The sequence below is a fragment of the Lepisosteus oculatus genome, chromosome 13 (assembly GCF_040954835.1).
Source record: "Lepisosteus oculatus isolate fLepOcu1 chromosome 13, fLepOcu1.hap2, whole genome shotgun sequence".
NCBI lineage: Eukaryota > Metazoa > Chordata > Actinopteri > Semionotiformes > Lepisosteidae > Lepisosteus > Lepisosteus oculatus.
In genome coordinates, this window is record NC_090708.1 from 290,001 (window position 1) to 310,689 (window position 20,689).

Sequence of the window (20,689 nt, forward strand, 5' to 3'; positions counted from 1 at the left end):
GTTTAACATATCGTTTACTCTCGACAGTATTATAAACATTCGCCTGTTCTGTGGTTGTATTACATTAAAACTAGTGGAAGGAAGATCGGAACACCGTCTAAAGCTCTGAGGTAGTTCATATCATAATGAATTGAAACTCTGACTTTTCAGCATGCTTATTCTGAAGGAAAAACTCACTTTTCTCGCATATCGTGTAGAATTTAATTTTTTTAGTTTGGGTCAGTTTTGGATTAGTCTAAGGTTAAAATTTTAACAAATTGGGACTGTGATTGACATATATAAATTAGGAACAAGTAATAGGTTTATTCCCTGCTGAAAAGAAAAGAGAGAAAACACAACGTTTCGGCTGTGAACCCTTCTTCAGGTGTGAGGTGTGAATTTATCATATATAAATTAGAGCCCTTTGGATGTTAATTATTTTAACAAAGGCAATCTTTAAGACACCCAAGTTAATTTATATTTCTAAGCAAGGGGTTTTAAAAGCTATGTATTTGAGTCTGGAAATGTAGATAGTCTCAGAGTTACTAAGTTTATGTATTTATTTGTTTTATATATACATATAAAAATACTACTACAGACTAAAACGAGTCTGAGCGGTTAACACGGTTTCCTCCAATACCGGTGGTCGTCAAACTCTTTGCTAATTAGCAATGCTGAGAAATTCCAGTTAACAAGAACATTCTCCAAGAGACTGCAGGTTCCCCGCCGCTCTCCTTCATTTCCATAAGAAGATTAGGAGTGGAGAGAATACACTCAAATGCAGATGCAGAAAAGAAGCGTTTTTAACAAGCATCATAATAGTCAGATGCTTGGCTAGTTCTCACCCAATTATCCAGAAGTTAAACCTGTTTTTAAATCTAAATACAAAATTCTTCTTACAAATTTACATTATACAGGCGTATATGCAAAGATAACATTTTAAAATGGAAAAAAATATGTTGGATTTTTTTTTCTCCAAAAGGCTATTACTGTGGACTAATTATTAAGTAGAATTCGGTAGTTTTTTAAAAAAAAAATAAGATAAAGATTTAGTCTGAGTGAGCTAATGGTGTTCCAGATGGCTCCCTTATTAACATCAACACAACATTAGCGCCACAGACAGCTCGCGAGTTTATTCCACTGCAGGCGCGCGGGAGACCAGGCCAGTCCTCCACCGAGAGACGCGCGCGGTAATTCAATTTACTTGCACCTCAACGCTGCCGTCAATTAAAGCATTATTTTTATGAACTGCCCTCGCCTTTCACGGAAAGATAGATTATACATATTATGTAAACAGTGACAAAATACTACTGGATTTATTGCATGGTGTAATTTATATTTATCGTGCGTTATTTAAGGCAATTTGTAATATTTATGAAAGAGTCTATCCTTGTAACATTCTTAATTTCAGACTACACACTCGCTTAATCGTTAGTCTGCTAAAATCGCGAGAAAACATTTTGAGACCTAATGAAAATAATAACGATCGGGTTAATATCTCAAGATATTTACCAAGATGAGCAATATGGAGAACTTAAAGTATGCAAAATAAAGCGGTGATTATAAAATAATTGTGTGGTTAATAATTCAATCAGCACCACAATGTTTTTTTTAACACATTTAACACATTTGTTAAAATGTATGTTACGATGTTAGAGATACATTATGTTGTTGCTGTTAATTTTGTCACAAAATCGTTGTCATTGTTTGGAAACCCAGTCGTGTATATTTCTGCCTACTACTGCTTTTTCCATAAGCGTTAATGCATCTCATACTACTGACAGCAATTAATAACAGTAATTAAATTATCTCGGTGAGCTTTCCGAAGCCTCACTGCTTTCTTCGCATTATATAGGAACGGCATACAAGAAAAGTTCGTACACTTATTCTTTCTAGTAAATTTATTTTTGAATGGTATTCGATTTCGATCTTCAAGAATACCTTAAATAAAATCATTGACAAGTTAATTGAAATTAGATCGGTGTGGTTTTCTGTTCGGCTTCTCGTTTATACTTTCGGTGCTTTACGCGGAACAGCCAGTAGACGGCGCTGGTGCTACGTACGAATGCGGAGTGGAGCCCTCGCCGTATTTGTTTTGGTTACAAATGCAGAGTATTTACAATGAGACTATTATTACTACTACGTGTACTATAAAAGAAACTATATAATTAACATTACACACCTACACATCTACATGTGTGTGTATATAGAATATATACCGTCTAAAACATAATATACTTATATAGAGTATAAAAAGTTCAGTGTAATTACTACAGATAAAAGTTGTATTAGTATTTGCAATGTTACCCAGCTGCACGACGATTATTTTCAGGATAATCTGCAGAGAAAACAACAGTGATAAGATGGACTTGGTTTGTGTGCAGTGAAGGTGAACTCGAGAGATCGCGTTTAATTTTCAAACAGTGCAGCTCCTCCAGCACAAACTGCAGGTTATGTTCAGATCCGACGCTGGCGGTGAAAGCGCTTGGAAAAGAGAAGCAGCATTAGTCTTTTCTTTTTATTTGTGGTCAAGTGCATTTTACCAACAAAGATCTCAACAACGGAGTGGAAGTAAACTTAGACGAGCTTTTGTTTGAGCCGATGTGGTGGCAACAACAGAAACAAAACTATCTATTTGTGATGGACGTGCTGCCATTTCTGTCGGCATTCAGGGGCGCTCTTTGAGCTCCTTCAATAGGGAACCATTTAAATGTACCTTTCTTTTAATTTCAGTGCCATCTGGGGAGAACATCTCGCAAAAATATTTTTGTTTAACTGAAACAAAACTAGTTACTGACATAAATTTAATCGGCAATAGTATTTTGAGAGGTTAAGAATCCTCACTAAAATGTAACTACACACAAATCTATTGTTTTTTTAATGTGCATCGTATTTTACTTTAAAGCGTGTCGTTTTTCGTTGCCTTTTGTTGTTTAAATTCCTGTCGTGATTATTATTTCCGCCTTGACAGAGTATTGGCCGGTGTGCTTTCTGTGTGCAGAATGACTTTCTGCATCAGTTTTCTGAAGTGAACCTGTTTGATGAAACACTTGGGGAGGCAGAGTCTGAAAGCCTTCTTCCAGAAGTCTGAAGAAGAGCGATACAAAGGAGCAAACATATTATAAAATGCAAAATAATTTGGTATAAAGTCTTTTATTTAAGAAACTCCATATTCTGCCTCTCTTTGTTTTTAGTTTTTAGTGTTTAGCTGTGAAAAAAACACAAGAATAACCCCCAAACCACGCTAGATTAATTCAAAGAGAAACCTCTCTGGCGTGTTCTACATGCGAGAAAATTCTTAGCCATTTACAGTAGTCAACTCCAGACTTACTGCATGGCATACGCTGCTTAAATTTAAGACAAGGCAGTATTTCAATAAAGTGGAGAATACAGCACTTTCAGTGTGGATGGCTTGTAAAATTTCTTCACTTGAACACTTGCTGAAATAATAAATGCTGTATACAGCTGCGATTGGCTGACTTAAACCAGCCCCAGCCTCGGCGCAGCACCGCTGACCGCTGGAAACCCCGCCCCTTTATGCTAATAAAAGACACAATCCTGGCCGAGGGAACAGTCGCTCTCTGATTGGTCAGGTAAAACCCATTTATTCCCTGACAGCCCCCATCACATGAATGGTTGTCTATTAACTTGTTCAAAAAGTATCAGGAGTTGTCAAGGCTGTGCTGAAGGGGGAAAAGTAGTTTGTTGATTCTTAAAGACCAAGAGAGAAGTTTGTGGACACAGCAGGACCTGCAGGGAGAGAGAGAGGGGGGAAAGTCGTTTTACTTTTTTCAGTAAAGTTACTGAAAGCAGCAAGGTAACAACAGCGAACTTCCTCCGTTTTGGACCCTTTTTTTTCCTTTGGTGAGGCAGGGTCACACAGAATCAGTTTGAATGTACAACATGATGGAAACCGAACTCAAGCCCCCCGCCCTCCAGGCCAATGCTGGGGGCACGGGGAACTCCAACTCTTCAGGAAACTCCCAGAAAAACAGCCCCGACCGAGTCAAGAGACCCATGAACGCCTTCATGGTGTGGTCGAGGGGGCAGCGGAGGAAAATGGCGCAGGAGAACCCTAAAATGCACAATTCGGAAATTAGCAAGAGACTCGGGGCCGAGTGGAAACTTTTATCGGAGAACGAGAAGCGACCCTTCATCGACGAAGCGAAGCGTCTCCGGGCTCTCCACATGAAGGAACATCCGGATTACAAATACCGACCGAGGCGGAAAACCAAGACTCTGATGAAGAAAGATAAATACACCCTACCGAGCGGGCTGCTTGCGCCCGGCGGCAACACTATGAGCTCCGGGGTGGGTGTAGGGGCTGGTTTGGGAGCCGCCGTCAATCAGAGGATGGACAGCTACGCTCATATGAATGGCTGGACTAACGGCGGCTACGGCATGATGCAGGAACAGCTGGGCTACCCGCAGCACCCTGGGCTAAATGCGCATAACACGGCACAGATGCAGCCCATGCACCGTTATGACATGAGCGCGCTTCAGTACAATTCCATGACCAGTTCACAGACCTACATGAACGGATCTCCCACGTATAGCATGTCCTACTCCCAGCAAAGCACCCCAGGAATGACGCTGGGCAGCATGGGTTCGGTGGTCAAGTCGGAGTCCAGCTCGAGTCCACCTGTAGTCACTTCGTCTTCTCATCCAAGGGCTCCTCCGTGTCAGACCGGAGACCTCCGGGACATGATCAGTATGTATTTACCAGGTGCTGAAGTACCAGAACCAACTGCCCAAAGCAGACTTCATATGTCTCAACACTACCAGAGCGCACCTGTACCCGGTACAGCTATTAATGGCACACTTCCACTGTCACACATGTAAATTAACTTTTGTTATAGAAACTGGACTTCTCTGGACTATTTTTGTACAGAACATTTTGGGGAGGGAAAGAAGTTGTATAGCGCTCAAGGAAAGAACACAAAACTTTTTTTTTCTTTTTCTTTTTTTAAAGAAAAAAATATAGTGGAACGGTAGGACCTTTGCGAAGTTTTGCAAAAGTGTTTACCAGTTAAATAAGAATAGAACGAGCTAGTCTCAATCGATTAAATGTTTTATTATTCCAAGCAACTTTTGTACAGTATTTATCAAAGAAACATAGCAATCAAAATGTCTAATGTTTGTAAACTATAAGAAGTTGCCAATTTTATAAACAGCGGTTGTGAAAAAGACAACGACGAGTTCCATTGGGTTCTAAGTAAAAGAACAGAAGTTATATTAAACGATAAAGTTTCTCCTTGGAGGTGAAATAGACTGTACTAAACCGTTTTACTTTGGTTAAAAAATCTTTATCTCACAGGTTAAAAAATACTTGTTAATTTATATATTTTGTTTCCCACTTTTCATCTGTTAGAAAACACGAAGTTTGTGTTCATTATTTTCTCATGGTTTGTAATATTTCTGTAAATTTTATTGTGATATTTTAAGTTTTTATTTTAAATTTACATTTCCGTAGTTGTATTTTGAAATTCGGGTCTGTATTTTGAACCAGTCGCCGATACTCCATGTATATATTTGAACTAATAACATCCTTATAACAGTTTCCACTTCAGCTTAAGTTTTTTTTTCATTATGCAGAGTTTGAATGAATAAATTTTTGAAATTTGGATACTTGAATATTGTTCGAGTTTTGATTTTATTTATCGTTTTCAGTTCTAAGGTTATAACGTCCTTTCACTGTTAAAAAAACACAGAATGAAAATATTTTTTAAAAATCCTGAATAAGATAAACATGTTATTGTTATTTGTTCTGTAACGATTTTAGAGTCACCTTATTTAACATTGTTACCTAAATATCACGCTGAATGCCTCTTCTGAAGTTGTTGTCACCTGTTGCTCAGATCCTTTATAATGTTTTTTTTATTACTATCATTACTATAAACATGGGTGCTACAATTGCCAATATTAACCTGTTTGCTCGGGGAGTCCATACATAACCTTTCTGTTAGATTTAAGGACACTGTAGGGCGAGAAACCGAACAGAACTGCAGTCATTCAAGAGGACGTGTGAATTTCTTAACCGTGTTAACCACTTTGATATGGTTGTTCATAAAGTAATAATTATAATGTACACTTTCAACAGATTCAATACAATAGGTTACTAGTGTTGCTGGCACTGTTGTTATGTAAACCGAGACTTAAGTTAACAGCGTTTTTATTTTTTAGTGGAAACAAGCTTCACGTCTCAGGATGTGAGAAGAAGCGCCACTCAAAAGTTTGTTCCCTCTAACCCTTTGGTAGAGCTGTCTGTCTCAATGGACAAGATAAAAACGCCCAATAAGTTGAAGATTCGCATAAAGGTAGCTTTTCATTTTACTTTTCTTCATATTACTGTCATCTCGCTGTAAGTGGTGTGGTGTATATTTTAAAAGCAAAATATAATCATCTACGTTCAATTATTATTTTTAGATTTTAAAGTATTTGCTGCTGTAACCGCTTGTTTTCCGAACAGGTTATCGGAATGTTTTCTGGAAGCTGTAGAATTACATTTTTAAAGCAATGCATTTCTTTAGAGTATACCCTCATCAGTGTTGCATACAGTATGACGTTAAGCTGCTTCAGAGACTTTGGCAGAGCTTGAATTTGTCGGTATTCATTTTTTGAAGAAGAAGCACATATTGCAGTAGTTACTTCAAAGCTGCTATACCTATATATAATACAGAATAAAACTTATACATATCATATAAATCGTTATATGAATATATGTCATATACATGATTAAATAAGCCAATGTAAATAATAAATTATCTTGATTTTCCCAAAATGTATTAAACGAGAATGGCGCTTTTTTTCATCTAACATCTTATTATAATGCGTCTTTTCACATTATACGTAATCATTTTAGGAGTAAATACGGAACTGTATTAGTGTACGTATTTTTCAAATTTATTTGTCACATTGTCGAACGTGTATTTGTTGTTTAAAAAATCTTATTGGCGCAAAATAACGCAATGTTGAAATATTTTCCTGAGGCCCCTACATTGACTGTAGGCGGGCAGCAGCAAGGAAACGAGTATTTGTAACGTTTCGCAAATTAACTTTAACACTGTTGTTGGGATTCGGAATTTACCAGCGAGCATATGAAATTAAGTAATGTAAAATATACGTAGCGAGAACTGCAGAAATGCTTACTGGAAGTAGGCCGTGTTTATTTTTATGCTTTGTGGCGTAAGGTCTGGTTATAAAGAAAGAGAAAAAGAAAAGTAGCTTGTGTACCTCTCCACAATAATTGTTCGTTTCTCTTAAGGTTAGGCCTGTGTGTAACATGATACAAAGACTGGAAATTGTTTTCTATTTACTATTTAATTAAAAGGCGAAAACCTTTATTGCTGAGTTTGTTTAAGTCTAATTCAAAAGCTTTTCTTGCATGATGATAGAAGAGAAAGTTTAATGTCAGTCCGTCTTGTGCTGTGTTTAAAACTGAGCTCTTGAATAAGATTATGGTATCCCTTGTGAATTTAAGAGCGTTTTAAATCTGAGGGGTGTTAAAATATTTTGCTGAACTGCAGAGGCAGATTAACACAGTTGCTTGCCAAGGCTGGGAAGCTTCTATTACACGTCGTCTCGGGGGAGAAGAGCTCACATTAAGCGCTAAATGAATATTTGACGAGGGCTCATTCCGAAGTATTATTACTACAAACGTGTCCCTACTGGACTTTCAAAGGGTCAAGGAGCAGTGGTTCAATTAATTATTTATACAACCAGTGGAATTGATTGTAATAGGTGAACATGTTTGATAAACTGGGAATTTTAAACGGTGAATCCGGATGAACTATTTTATAACACACCAAGGCTGAGACTTTGCTTGTACAAGTGGTCGGTATTGGTTCGCTCAATTACACGCACAGGTGAAGAAATTAAACAAAATCGTAGTAGAAATCAAATACGTTTCTGGAGAAAATAAATGTGTCCTTAATTGGGAACACGTTCACTGCCGGTTAAGATTAAGTGACAGTATTTAAATGATTAGTGATAAGCCATAAGGGCATGAACTAATAATTGCATTACTGAATTGATTCGACTTGAAGGACTTTTGTGTTGGGACTCCATTGAGGTTTTGGAACTGACAGTTTCTTCGCATAAAAAAAACGATCAAACGCCTCGGGGGGACAAGGAACACCGCTTAACTGCATAGTGACGGGATTCTCATTTAGAACCATTACAAGAAGAAAATTAAACAAAGCTTTTGTGTTAGCGAGGTGTGCTTTCAATTGCGGGAGTTTGTACTAAGAGCTCTCTCAAGTGCGCTGATCCAAATTCTGATTGTGACAAGGAGGTTGGTAACTGTGTTTCAGTTGCAGATGTTATTTGTGTTTTTATTATATAATATATATATATATTATATTTGAATTCCGTAAGAGGCGAGGAGAAAGCCTGGATATGCCGCGATTATTCAGAACACGATTCTTCTTCTCTTTTTTCCCAATTTGTCAGGTCAGCCACTATTATTTTCTTTAAAATGGTTAAGAATAAGATACGTTTAGTTCAAACCAGGTTTGCCCAGAATAGGAATGCGCTAAAATCTACAATGATTCTGTTACAACAGGTGGTAAGCGCTACTTTCTAAAAGCGGTTTTCATTATAAAAACCAAGATAATTTCCTGTTTAGTAATATTTCTCTATATCATACTCGTTTAGATTTCTGTGCAAGTAAATATAGTTTCACATTATAACTCTTGTCTGCATCAGCAACGCCTTTATCCAAACTTACCTAATTTTGAGAGTTAATGAAGTTATGTCAGTCGCATACATCAGTCCAAAACGAGTGAGATTTGTTCTCAATAAATACATTTTGTCGATTTCACTGACGTTTTAAGTCGCTTCAAGTTATGGTTTTTTACTTTTATTTTTATTTGAGAATTAACAACAAATATTTACAAGTTGTTCAATGCTTTCCATTATTGGTTCAAACTATGAATGATATTACTGTGGACTTCCAGGCTGAGAGGGAGTGCCAAAGACATTAACTTAAAACAAAAACTCGTCTCCCCCTTTGTTGTATAAAAACTTTTTCTTTCTATTTCTGCTACTTCAGTAACTCGACCAGCATTCAATCTATCTTGCCCCGAATGTATTTTTGTTAGTCAAATAAATGTTTTTCAACTCCACCACATAATTTTAAAACATTTTGTTATTTTTGTTTTAGATAGATACTTTATTGATCCCGTGAGGGAAATTGCAGACCAAATAACTATAACTTTTAACAAAGAACTTGTTTTCCTAAGTATGAGATCCCTCAAACTCGACTTCAGTGTTGCTGATACTTGTAGGGTGTGTTGTTTTATAAGTCCCAATTCTTGGGAATGGGAAATAATTAATTTATTAAGCAAGAGACAAACTTCTCAAGAGGACCTCATCAAGTCCACGCAGATTTACTGTATTCCGCCATTATGCTAATATAGAGCCGTGACGTCACCGACAATCGATTTACCGAGACATTTTATGAGATGGGAATTTCTCCTGTAATACAGAAAAGGCCGATATTCGTTTTCTAATACACAATTATTGAAATCTCAGTGTCCTACAAACACCGTGCTTAGACAAACACAGCAAAGAGAAATAACAGTAAAAGCTAAAATGTGGTCATTGTTCAAGTCTGAGGAGGAAAAAAAGGAACGTGGTGTTATCGTAATTCTTAAATTTAAAATGTTCTATTACTATAATTATCGTAAAAAGATTATGGAATTGCTAACCTAGACGCGAACTGCGAAATTTATTTTTTAATCGCTCCACAATCGTAAACATTTTGCTTTAGCTCTCCTCTAAAAGTATTTTGCGCGACAATAATGTTGATTTTCTTGCCATCAGAGAAAATAAATGATCTTTTGCTTATCCACAGTATTTACTTATCTACTAATCACAGTCACGTACTATCTCACATGTTGATGTTTTACAGTTTGTATAGGTGTATTGATATATAATGTAAGCAATAACTTTTTAAATTACATTTATTTCCAGATAAAATCTGGAAAGATAAAATTTTGTGACTATGAAGTGTCTTCTTAATCGAAACTCAAAACGCATTCGCTGTAAAATAAAGCAATGCCATTTACAAAAATAACACATAACATCGCAGGGGGAAAAATAGTTTGAGTCTGTCTTTGCCTTTTTTTTAGTCCGAGCATTGTGAGTTGGGGTGAATTGAGAACTGTCAGAGATGTCGTCTGTTTTAACAGTCTCTCGCGGAGTGAATGGCCGTCCTTCCCTGATCCCGTGCAGGTGCAGTGAGGCGGGGGATGGGGGTCTAGCAGCTCGGCCAAAATGCACATTCTGTTCAATAGACCACACACTGTCACCAGCACGACCGCGGCCCGAGCTCAGGGCAGGACTCGCAGAGCGCACGCAACTTCCCGGCTCTGACGGTTTCCCCTTGAAACCTCTTCATATGCGGCTTACACATTTTAGAATCCTATACTATCTCAATTGTAGGATATATCGTTTTCTTACATATCAGATATGGCTCTATTGCTGCAGAAATGTAACGTGCATTTAGTAACTTTTTCCGGTAATGATGAGGATGTTAACAATGTGTGTTGTTGCGTTGATAAATTTAGGATACATAATGAGAAATCGAGGAAGACACCGAAGAAGACACCAATTTAAATGTCTGGGGGAGGGGGTTTGCTTTAGTCGATGGAGATTTTATATGGGAAATCATAAGGGTTTTAAACCCTGTGTTGCTGGACGGTTAACTTGATAAACAGGAGGACAGATCAATCGTGAGATACATTTCCATTACCAAACGTATTCCCCCATTAAACTTCGATATGGCTTTCCGTCTTTATACACCATTTTTTCTAATACATTAACTTCATCTTAGATTGTATCTTACGTGTTCAAGCACTTTTTTCACATTTTAAACAATATTTTGAGTCGTAATATTTAATGTAACGTTGTTTTAAACATCATTTGTCGTAAACGGTATGCCAAAACCCAGTAGCTTATGGCATATTGATATATAAACTTGTTAGTACTTGACACGGGCTGTCTGATGCCTAGACTGTTGAGTTTGCAGTGGGCACCATTATTCACCGGATTAGCGATGCATATGGTGTTGAACACAATCCACAACAACGAGGTGCGAACTGCAGCCACTCAGGCTGTTGGTGCCCAGCTATAGGTTTCCACTTTACCCGTCGAAGTGCTGCTTGATCGCTTTTGTCTCGTATTGAGATAAACACGTTCGCAATTAATCCGTGGTATTATTGTGTGTTTTTCCTTTTTTTCTCCAGCAGCTCTACACTTTATTTAAACATATTTAACGTGCTTTCCGTCCCTTTTCTTTAATCTCGTAGATGATGTTAAATTGGGGGCAATTTTAAAAACTTTTAGGAGCGTCATTGTAGTCTCAGATATAACACTAGGCGAGGATTGTGAAGATCTGCTGCTTCTTCGTGCATTGCAGTGTCATTACGGTTTGAGAATTGTGTATTCTCAAAGAGACAGAAAAGCATCAGAGGCGTGTTTGGACACCTACAACAGTATTTAACTGGGTTTGTTCCTAGTTTATGCCACAGGAAATTAGCTTTTTTGACTGATCAGGAAATATAGTCATTTTGGGGCTTAATATCGATTATTTTAATATCTTAATATTGTACATTAATTAACACTTTAATTACAATTGAACTATTCGTATATGTGTTTACATTAAGTTAAATATATATGTGTGTTTGTGTGTCTAAAAGGCTGGTGTGAAGTGCCTGCATTCAAGAAGTGCAATTGAGGTGAAATTTGTGAAACGCGAAACCAAAGGAACAATAAAAACCCGGTATTGCCATTTTATACTTTAATACCAACATATTGTTTGATAACTAATTCGAGTTAATACGTTTCTAATGGCAATATAACAGCGGATAATTGGCCCTTTTTCTGGACAACAATGTAAATCACCATCTCTTTATTATTTAATAACGTCAAACGCTTCGTTGGATTGGCTCCGACAGGGAAGACCTTTCTTTCAGCGCTGCGCTGTTCACAAGGAACAATGCAGATCTAATTGTGGAGATTTCAGAAGTTGGCTGCTGGAAGAGAACAGCGAACACACGAAGTTCCAGCATATGTCTGCACTTTTCCCCCTTGACAATCGCAAACCACACACAGACAGTCGTGACTTAGGGATGAATTTTTGCTCTCACATCCTAGCAACACCCTAAATCTCTTTGAAGCAAACGGACCTTTTTATGGCTGCTACAGGACGTTTTACATCAGGGAATTTACAGGCTCAAAGGTATTGCTTAAAGAAGTTCCCGTTGGGAAATAAGCATTCTTTTCGTGGTCTTTTTTTTTTTAAGAAAAAATGGTTGATGGGAAGTATTATCAAAAAATATAATTCTTCAATTATTCTAGTGATAATTGATGCTTTATATTTAGTCATAATTATGATGATGGTCGTTTGAATGACACACTCTGCAGTATTCCTATCAGAACAATGCAGACCTACATCCCTTCCCCCTTCTGGAAAGAAACCCCTAGCAACAGGTTATGACTGATGTAAAGTTCACCACGAACTTACTCAGGAGGCATTTAAAAGGTCAACGCGTCGGTAAGTTAAGAAGACGTATTTTATTGGTTTGTAGTTATTTATTAGACGGCAACAAAGTTTATCCGTGAAAAACAATAGCTAAAGAGTTAGTGCGCTTGTGAGCGCTCAGGGCCGGCCCGCTCCCGCTTGGAACAATATCTGCTTTGATGCTGCGGTCGGTCGGCGGGGGGTCCCGAGCCGAGCAGGGCTCACTCAGTCTAACGCGTCCCAGGCACGGCCAGAGAGCTATCCACGGCGCAGCGAGCCCGGAGACACAACTCTGTTCTCCTTTGTTTTTACACAACTTTTATTCTATATGTGAAATGCAAATTTGAACTTTTGATTAATGTTTTTTTTGTTACAATTAAAAAAAAACAACGATAGATTTGTGGACGAAAAACACAAGTTCAACTTTAAGTATTGCGTATTTATTTTGAACATGTAAACTACCATTTTGTACACACAAATGTGAATTACGAAAGACAGTGTATTAATTCGAATATGTGAAATGCGGTACATTTCCTGCTATACTTGGATCAGAATACCATAACGACAACCAGACAGTTTTGCTCAAATCAACCGCTGGCAAGATCACATTAGTACATTTTAATCAGACATCTTATTGTTTTATCTTATCGAGATCAGTGGTAGCACTAGTATACCTATTCTGGTTAATTCATTAAAATAATACTTTAGGGTTCCTTTTTAAAGAATAATTTCGTTTTCCTTTATACATTATATTATATTATCATAATCAAACGTTTTATATTTTTTAGCCTTACGCATCTTTGTTCAAAAGATGCAACGATGTGTTTTCAGCCAGGTGTTGTATTATGGCTACCCTGTCTAAATTTCACCGGTATTCGATTGCCTGGGCTTTCCTAATGCTCTGAGAAATGGTGCAAGTTGGCTATGTGATGATACACCTCAAAGAGATTCCTTTACTCGCGGCTTTGTAGCACAGTAAGGGGCAGGAATTGCAGATACCCTGCAGGTGGACGCTGTAACGCTGCCATCCGGATATTAATGTAGATTACTACAAACTCCGTTTGATCGAGCTCTTTAAAACCGTCGAAAACAGCCTGTGACGAACTGTCAGTATTCTATTTTCCGTCAATTGTGCCCCGAGGGGTGTTCTCGAGGGTACTTTAAAGATCCGCTCAACAACAACAACACACACACCCCCCTCTCTCTCGCACACTCAACGTGTTTAGCGTTTGGACCTCAGGACGTTCTCAGAACTGTGCTCATCAGTTTGTGTGAAAATCGGTCCGCTCATCCACTTAATATAAGTATGAATGACCTGTATTTGTGTAGTTGAGACGGAATTAAAACATGGACAACAAAAAAAGTGTTTCCTCACACAACTGTACCTTTATTTAGTGATACGCAATATGAAATAATCGGGTATAATTTTCCATTGCTATCTATTGTTTTACTCTGTTTTTATGGTGATTCAATTCAACATTGGATCCCCAGTTTTTCTTTAAACCTGTGTAATAATGGTGTATCGGGTGCACTGAGGACTACTGAGGATTTGTCTGCGAACTCTCTTCTTTAGTGCCGAAAAGAAAGTTGTTTTTTTCAGTAGCTCTGTAGAATGTATTAGCTGGCCCTCTGCAAGCAGAAACGCATGGTCTCTTCTAAGAGCAGATCCTATTGTTCTCTTGATCCCTCCCAATTTCAGCTTCACTAGTGGGTCCCAACTTTGTTTGTTAATGACGCTATTACCATCTGGCTTGCCCTACTTTCTAAGAGATATAAATCTCCATATTTTTATTGTTCGAGTGACTTAAAATGTGCCAACAAACCAATAGGAAAGCTGTTCGATTTTAATAACCGCTTCAACAGAATTTTTTTCTTTGCATATACATTATATTCACAGAATTTACTTTTCCCCTATAAAAATATCAGCCAATATTAAAAGTCTATTGTGGGTTATTTCATAACTAGATATATGTTGTCTTTCGTTTAAATCTAACAAATAAACGAAATAAGGGATGAGTAAAGTTTGTTTCAGGATTTGGTGATCGGCTGTGGATCCGGACTTCTATTGCTTTACCAAAATGCCTGCGGTTTCATTGTCTCTAATTGTCCATAAAACTCCTTAATCTCATGTGGGGTGTGCGTGAATCAATCCATTAGTAAAACGCAAAAATTCGATGTTCCCTTCAGTTAAAAAGATCGTTAATGTGTGTTTTTCGAATAAAGGGGTTCTGAAAAGTTTATCTTGTTTCTGAATGGGCCCCACACTCTTTATTTCGCTCCGCAGCCGTGGCTTTGAATGGGACAGTCAACTCAGCCCCCAAACGCGTGGGTTTGTTTATAGTCCGCTTCCTGAATAAAACCTGTCAAATCGCGGCGGACTTGAACACATTGTAGAGTTCGATGCTTAGCTAATACAAGACGCACGCAAATCACTTCAAAAAGCAAATAATGTCGATGCAGAAAAAAAGAAAAGTTCAAGTATCCCCATTGAATTAATGTTTACGTATTTATCGGCTGCATGAAAATTTCAACAGCCGGATTAAATTTTAGTCTACGACCAGGCGCCGCAATCGATTGGTTGTCATAGATTGTGCTGAGGTTTATACAATTAAGTCAATGAACAAAATTTGGGTAAGGGGTGCGATGCTGAATGATATGAAAACAATCAACGAAATAAAAGCCCCCGACTTCACACACCCTTCTCCTCACAAGAAGTCATATAAAATCACAATTTAAGGTGAGTCATCAGGTGTGCTTGCAGTCCTCTAGAGCTTATTACAATTAACGTTAATTTGGAAGAAATTAGGGAAATATCGGTGTTTTGTCAGTCTTCCAAGACTTCATTCCCCCCAGTCTCGCAGATTCTATTTCATAAGTGCTGAAAAACAATTGTCTGAACTCGCATTTGTCTGGATACATTCACCGTCGCCCGACATATTCATTCTGTGTTCTGTCGCCCTGGGTTTGAGCAGGCCTCTCCTCAGGAGCTCTGCATTTCGATAGCTTGATTTAGACTACGATCCTTGGCAGGCCACTTCCAACATCAAACAGATATAAAAGGGGGAATGAAAAAGTATAAAAATTAAATGGATGCACTCTTAATCATTGATCATTTAAAACGGTTGTGTTAAATATACTCAATTACATGCATGACTTCACTCCAACAGTCATTTCTATTCTCCAGCTGCTTGCCTATTCTTGCGCTCCAGTCAGCACTGGAAACTCGATTATGTTGAATCCATACATTTCCGTGGATTTCATCAGCCTAATTAATGCTCAAGTGTGGTCCATAGGCCTACAACTCTGAATAGTTCTCTCTCTGCCACCCTACCGGAGACAACAGCGGAATGCAAAGAGATTCTTTTCATATGGTCTCAAGGGGTCAGTCTGAACCTTCAGTGTAGAGTAGTAACTAAATGACCGAAATCCAAATAAACTATTTGCAAATCCGTAAATGGTGCCATTTAATTGTAATGAAACCATCTAGTTTACAAGCTGTAATAAAAAAAATCTCGTGTTTTTTGTACACTTCTAATTCCCTCTCCTGTCTTTTTGTAAGGTATGTATAGACAAAGACGCACCCTCGCCCGTGCGTTATGAAACGACAGCATTATCTGCCCTTAAACTAATACCTGGTTCGGATTATAACTGCTTTACTGGCCACGTTCTTTCATACTGAAGAACTTTGTGATGGTTGTAAACTCATCAGATTTCCCATCCGTTTTCCTAGACACCTGTTGTGTCGCAATTGTGTTTTCATGACGTTCTTAAGATTTTCACGTCTTTAAATTTTCCTTCACGTTTTGTGACACAACATGCAGCTTCGCCATTAGTACTAGCCGGGGTTAACCTTATCTGGAAGTGGCCATCAATTGTTCAATTGTGCCATTGTAATGCCGAATGCGGCGGGTTTTAGGATGACAAAAATCCTACAATTAACGTTTCGTGTCTTCCGCTATTCAGAATGTATGAATGAAATACAGAAGCTCCAACGAATGATGAGAAGGGTAGGACTAATACAGTTAGTAAGTGTTCTGAAATTAGGAACAATTTAATTAGCCAGGTCTGATTGAGCATGGACGGTTTTCATTATGTTTCGACAATATGTCGAAGCAATCGTGCCAAGAGCCTCGCAGGCCGATGAAGGTTTGATAGAAGAGGCTCTACAAATCCACTTGTTTTGCATTACAAACCTGATTTTGCGTGATGAATCCATCATAAACTGGTGTGTAAACCAAGAGATTATATACACTTACTATCACTGTAGTAGTGGCTGTATCCACACAGAATCACTTTGGTTTGCAACTGTGCTAATCCTGCCGAAAAGTGACGCAGAAGACAGTAAGGTTGTAAGTGTGGCAAATCAGCGTAGGACCTGGTCACTCCATTTGATAGTAAATAAGAGGAGTTCACACGCCGATCGAATAACTGGGGAGAACAAGCGAGCCATTTTAATCAGCTGGTTATCTCCTCATCCTTGAGATCAGAGCTCTATCACTCCTGAACTCGTCATTGTGTCCCCCTCCGTGAAATGACAGCTCCCTCAGAAACCAGAATCTGGTCGCTGGATGAGATTTCACTGTCTACTACACTAAAACTCCTCTATTCAGTCCCGTGGATTCAACGTATTTACATATATGTACTATTCCTTCTCCCTTAACACTAATTAACACTTAGGTTTTAACGAAGACGTCTGCCAACTTTTTAGACGTAGTGACTATGAAATGGACAGCCTGTAAATCCGATTTTATTTTAGTCTCGAAAAGTGATATGTTTTACAGGGATTAGTTCCTAGGTGGCTTCGTGTTTATATTTTCCTAAGTGAAGTAGCCTAATCCGATCTTGTGAAGCGTTAAGGGAAATATCACATTTTAGTTAGACAGAATTCGTGTTTCCTATCATCATAGCCTTTAGATCGGAATTTACAGTGAATCATTTTATTCGCCTTCGTTAATGTAGGCGTAGCACACGTAGTGTGCTCGAATTAGCAAATCGCGAGTAAACCAATCGAGCTGCACAGTTGACGTGGAGTGATAGGCCCCTGATGCCTGAAATCCAATTTTTCTCAACTACCAAAGCCGCTGGTTTGCGAGATGCCAGGTCAGGTTATCTTTGCCCGGGGAGGCCGATGAAGATCAGTGACAGCTGGGCCTTGAACATCGATTTTGTGACAGCGCAGCTCATTCACGGTGCTGTACGTGAAGACCAGGAGGCGCACACATGTAGCCTCTGAACGCAGCAGTGCAGCCCTACGCCAGTGCAGTGGAGAGAGTCTTCCACGGGCGCTAAAAGCTGTAATTTCGCCTTATCTTAATAGGATCGCGCAAAAAGTGTTCATTTCAAACTATTATTTGCGTGAGATATCGACCGGCCAGTGCAGACTGCACACAATATCACATATCTGCTCTTAAGGATCAGTCTACTATATATGCAGCTCTACGCAGATCATTCGGATGTAAATGACCGAGAATGGGTTTTTATGAAGGAAATAACGGGTGACAAAGTAATACCAAATTCGTGTGATGACTAGATAGAGCGCTGTGAACGAGAACATGTGTGTGATGTCCAGAACAGATGAGCCATTTTTTTCTGGATCCAAAGGTTTCGTGGTTGTCGACAGAACATACAGACAACATATCTGAAATGTGTTGTTATTGATTTTTTGTCGCCCTTTATTTGTCAGATTCGATATTTTTTTTCCTTAAATTTTACTTACGGCCACTTGAGATTCACAGATGAAGTGGGCTTGCCACATTTCTGAAAAGGAGAATTATTCGCTGCCCCAATGCACAGAGACCTCTCTTTTAAGAATAGGCTTACCTCTATTTTAAAAATTGTCCTTGAGCGCTTTCTATAATTACCAATCGATACAAATGCTTTGAATAATCTTTTTATTACACGATTTCACTATCCAATGGGCCTGCTATTATTGCAGCACTACTGCGTGAAATCGTGTTCTTGGTATATACAGTATAAGCACAGAATTTTAACTGCTAGATATACAGTTAATTATAAGTAGTTTATTATGAAGATCCTCAGTAAAACCAGAGATGAGTAGTTCTGAGCTCTCAGTTTGCTTCCCTTAACAAAATTTGGAAATAATACCGTTTTAAAATTAATAATGCCAAACCGAATGCTAAACGGATCTATCGTTTTTCCTGTGGGATCTTATTTTACTATCTTGTTTTTTGGAAAATATATTTTATTTTATTGGAAATATACTGCGATTTCATATCACGCAGCTACTTTGTTATAGAGAGATTGCACGGAATTGTAGTTAGAAAATGTATTTAGATTCGGTGGCGTTTTGTTAGATGACTTCTGATTTAAAATTTGGATTTGGATAGGTTATAGAAAAGTTCTGATTAGTTGCTAGTAGGAAAGAATATACCACACCTTAACCGCCACACCCAGACGCATAAAACTAAATAAATACATTAGCTAACAGTGTTGTCTAAAAAGAGAGAAGGATTAGTTGGAGACGCGAGAGATAGCTATCACTGCTAAAGTATTTCGTTCGTCTTCAGTGTTGTAGCACTTTATAGGCAAACTTGCAGGGTCATTCCGAGAAATGTAATTACAGTTCCTTAAAAACGCTTATCAATTCTAATGTTTTTGTTATATATTTGGACTGCCATATAACATTATATACATTTACGTCTCGCTGTTTCTTATTTAACATTCTTAGCATTGTTTTTACATTAAGTTTATTCATAATCGATCCCACATCCAATTTGCATTATCCTACAGGAGCGACAAATTAGTAAAATTTGACAGATGTATTTCCCTCATTAATGTTATTTTTTGTTATATATTAAGCGGTGATTACCACAACTTTTAATACAATGATAATGAGCAGGTATTCGGTTTTCCTGTCTGAAACAGTGAGAATGTTTAGGAGAGAAGACAGACGTACAGTGCATTGACTAGCACACAGGGAATACACTCATTATTTCTTTATGGTGATTCAATTATCAAAGTCAATATTTGTGCCGCCTTTCTCTTTTCAAAAAGTTGCGCCATTGTTATGACTTTCATTATAGGCGTGTTCAAGGAAGGCTGTTGAGGACGCTCTGTTCTACAGCTTGAGCAGGAACAATCGTTTAAATCTTAAAACTACAAAAAGGTTAAGAAAGTCAAATAACCTTTTTATGTTAATCTACAGCAATACATTCATTGTGATACATTACAATCCTTGCAATGTCTCCCATACACAATGGAAGTTGAAAACCTCCATTAAAACAGGAAACATTGATTTTTGAGTGTTTTACCAGTGAAAAATATTTTTTTCAGATGTGGATTATGCCGAATTTTTTATTCCCAATAGTAAAGAGTATGCGGCAGTTTTTCAAGCTGTACAACTTTGGTTTCTCAGCTTTGTTGTGTGACAGCTCGAGTGCATTTTTCAGTACAATGGTGCTCTAGGATTGTCATGATAAAGTTCTTGTCATATTGTTAGGCAAATGTTTGAAGCAAGAGTCTTTAGAAAAGAAGGGAGTGGAAACTACATATGCATTATTACATAGTAGATTATTACAATTTCCTGGCTTTAATTTTTTTCAGTAAGTAGGATAAGCTTGGGGAGCCTAGTCACCGTGGAAACTGCCAGAACAATTCCGTTGAAGTTTGAAGAGGTCAGCTAACAGGGTCAACAGCTCTGGCCTCTCCCTGTGCCAACTTCTGTTGGGTCTGGGGCTGTCGCTGGAGTGTTAGCCCTGGCCTAGCCCTGGGTGGTAGGCCATTCCAACTCTGATATAAATTTTTTGAGTCAGTTTGTGGCCTGGTCTCTCCAGGTGGCCGGTGAAATCGATTTTGACCCACTGACCCTGTCTCGCAGAGGCACGGCTGACGACACAGGCCGGGATTTAGCTGGCTATGACAGATTTGCACTGAGGGCTGTGAGGGGACCCGTGCAAACAGCCCTCAGAGATGGGTGTGTGCTCAGAAGAGGTCATTAAAAGCTTATTAAAAGTTTTCAATAGGGAGGAAAAAGAGTTACTGAATGTGAGAGCAGCAGTGGAGCTGCAGTTTTCAGAATATTAATCACCCCTGAAGCATGTCTTTGGGTTACACAGCATGTAATCTGAGTTGAACGGTGTATTCAAAGATTTATGATCAGAGATGCAAAGTTTTTTTGACAATTTTCCTTTGGGTGTTTTAGATTTTTGTTTTCTTATGTTTGCG

At 38.2% G+C, this 20,689-nt stretch overlaps 1 protein-coding gene and 1 long non-coding RNA gene across 6 annotated transcripts in view; both read left to right on the plus strand.

Annotated features, from left to right (window-relative positions):
* LOC107079094 (uncharacterized) overlaps window positions 1–20,689 on the plus strand; it is a 124,415-nt gene that overhangs the window by 94,591 nt on the left and 9,135 nt on the right. The window lies entirely within an intron of this gene.
* sox2 (SRY-box transcription factor 2) lies at window positions 3,391–5,613 on the plus strand. Its single transcript, XM_015360888.2, has one exon. The coding sequence runs from the start codon at window positions 3,874–3,876 to the stop codon at window positions 4,819–4,821; it is 948 nt and encodes a 315-aa protein (XP_015216374.1). The 5' UTR covers window positions 3,391–3,873; the 3' UTR covers window positions 4,822–5,613.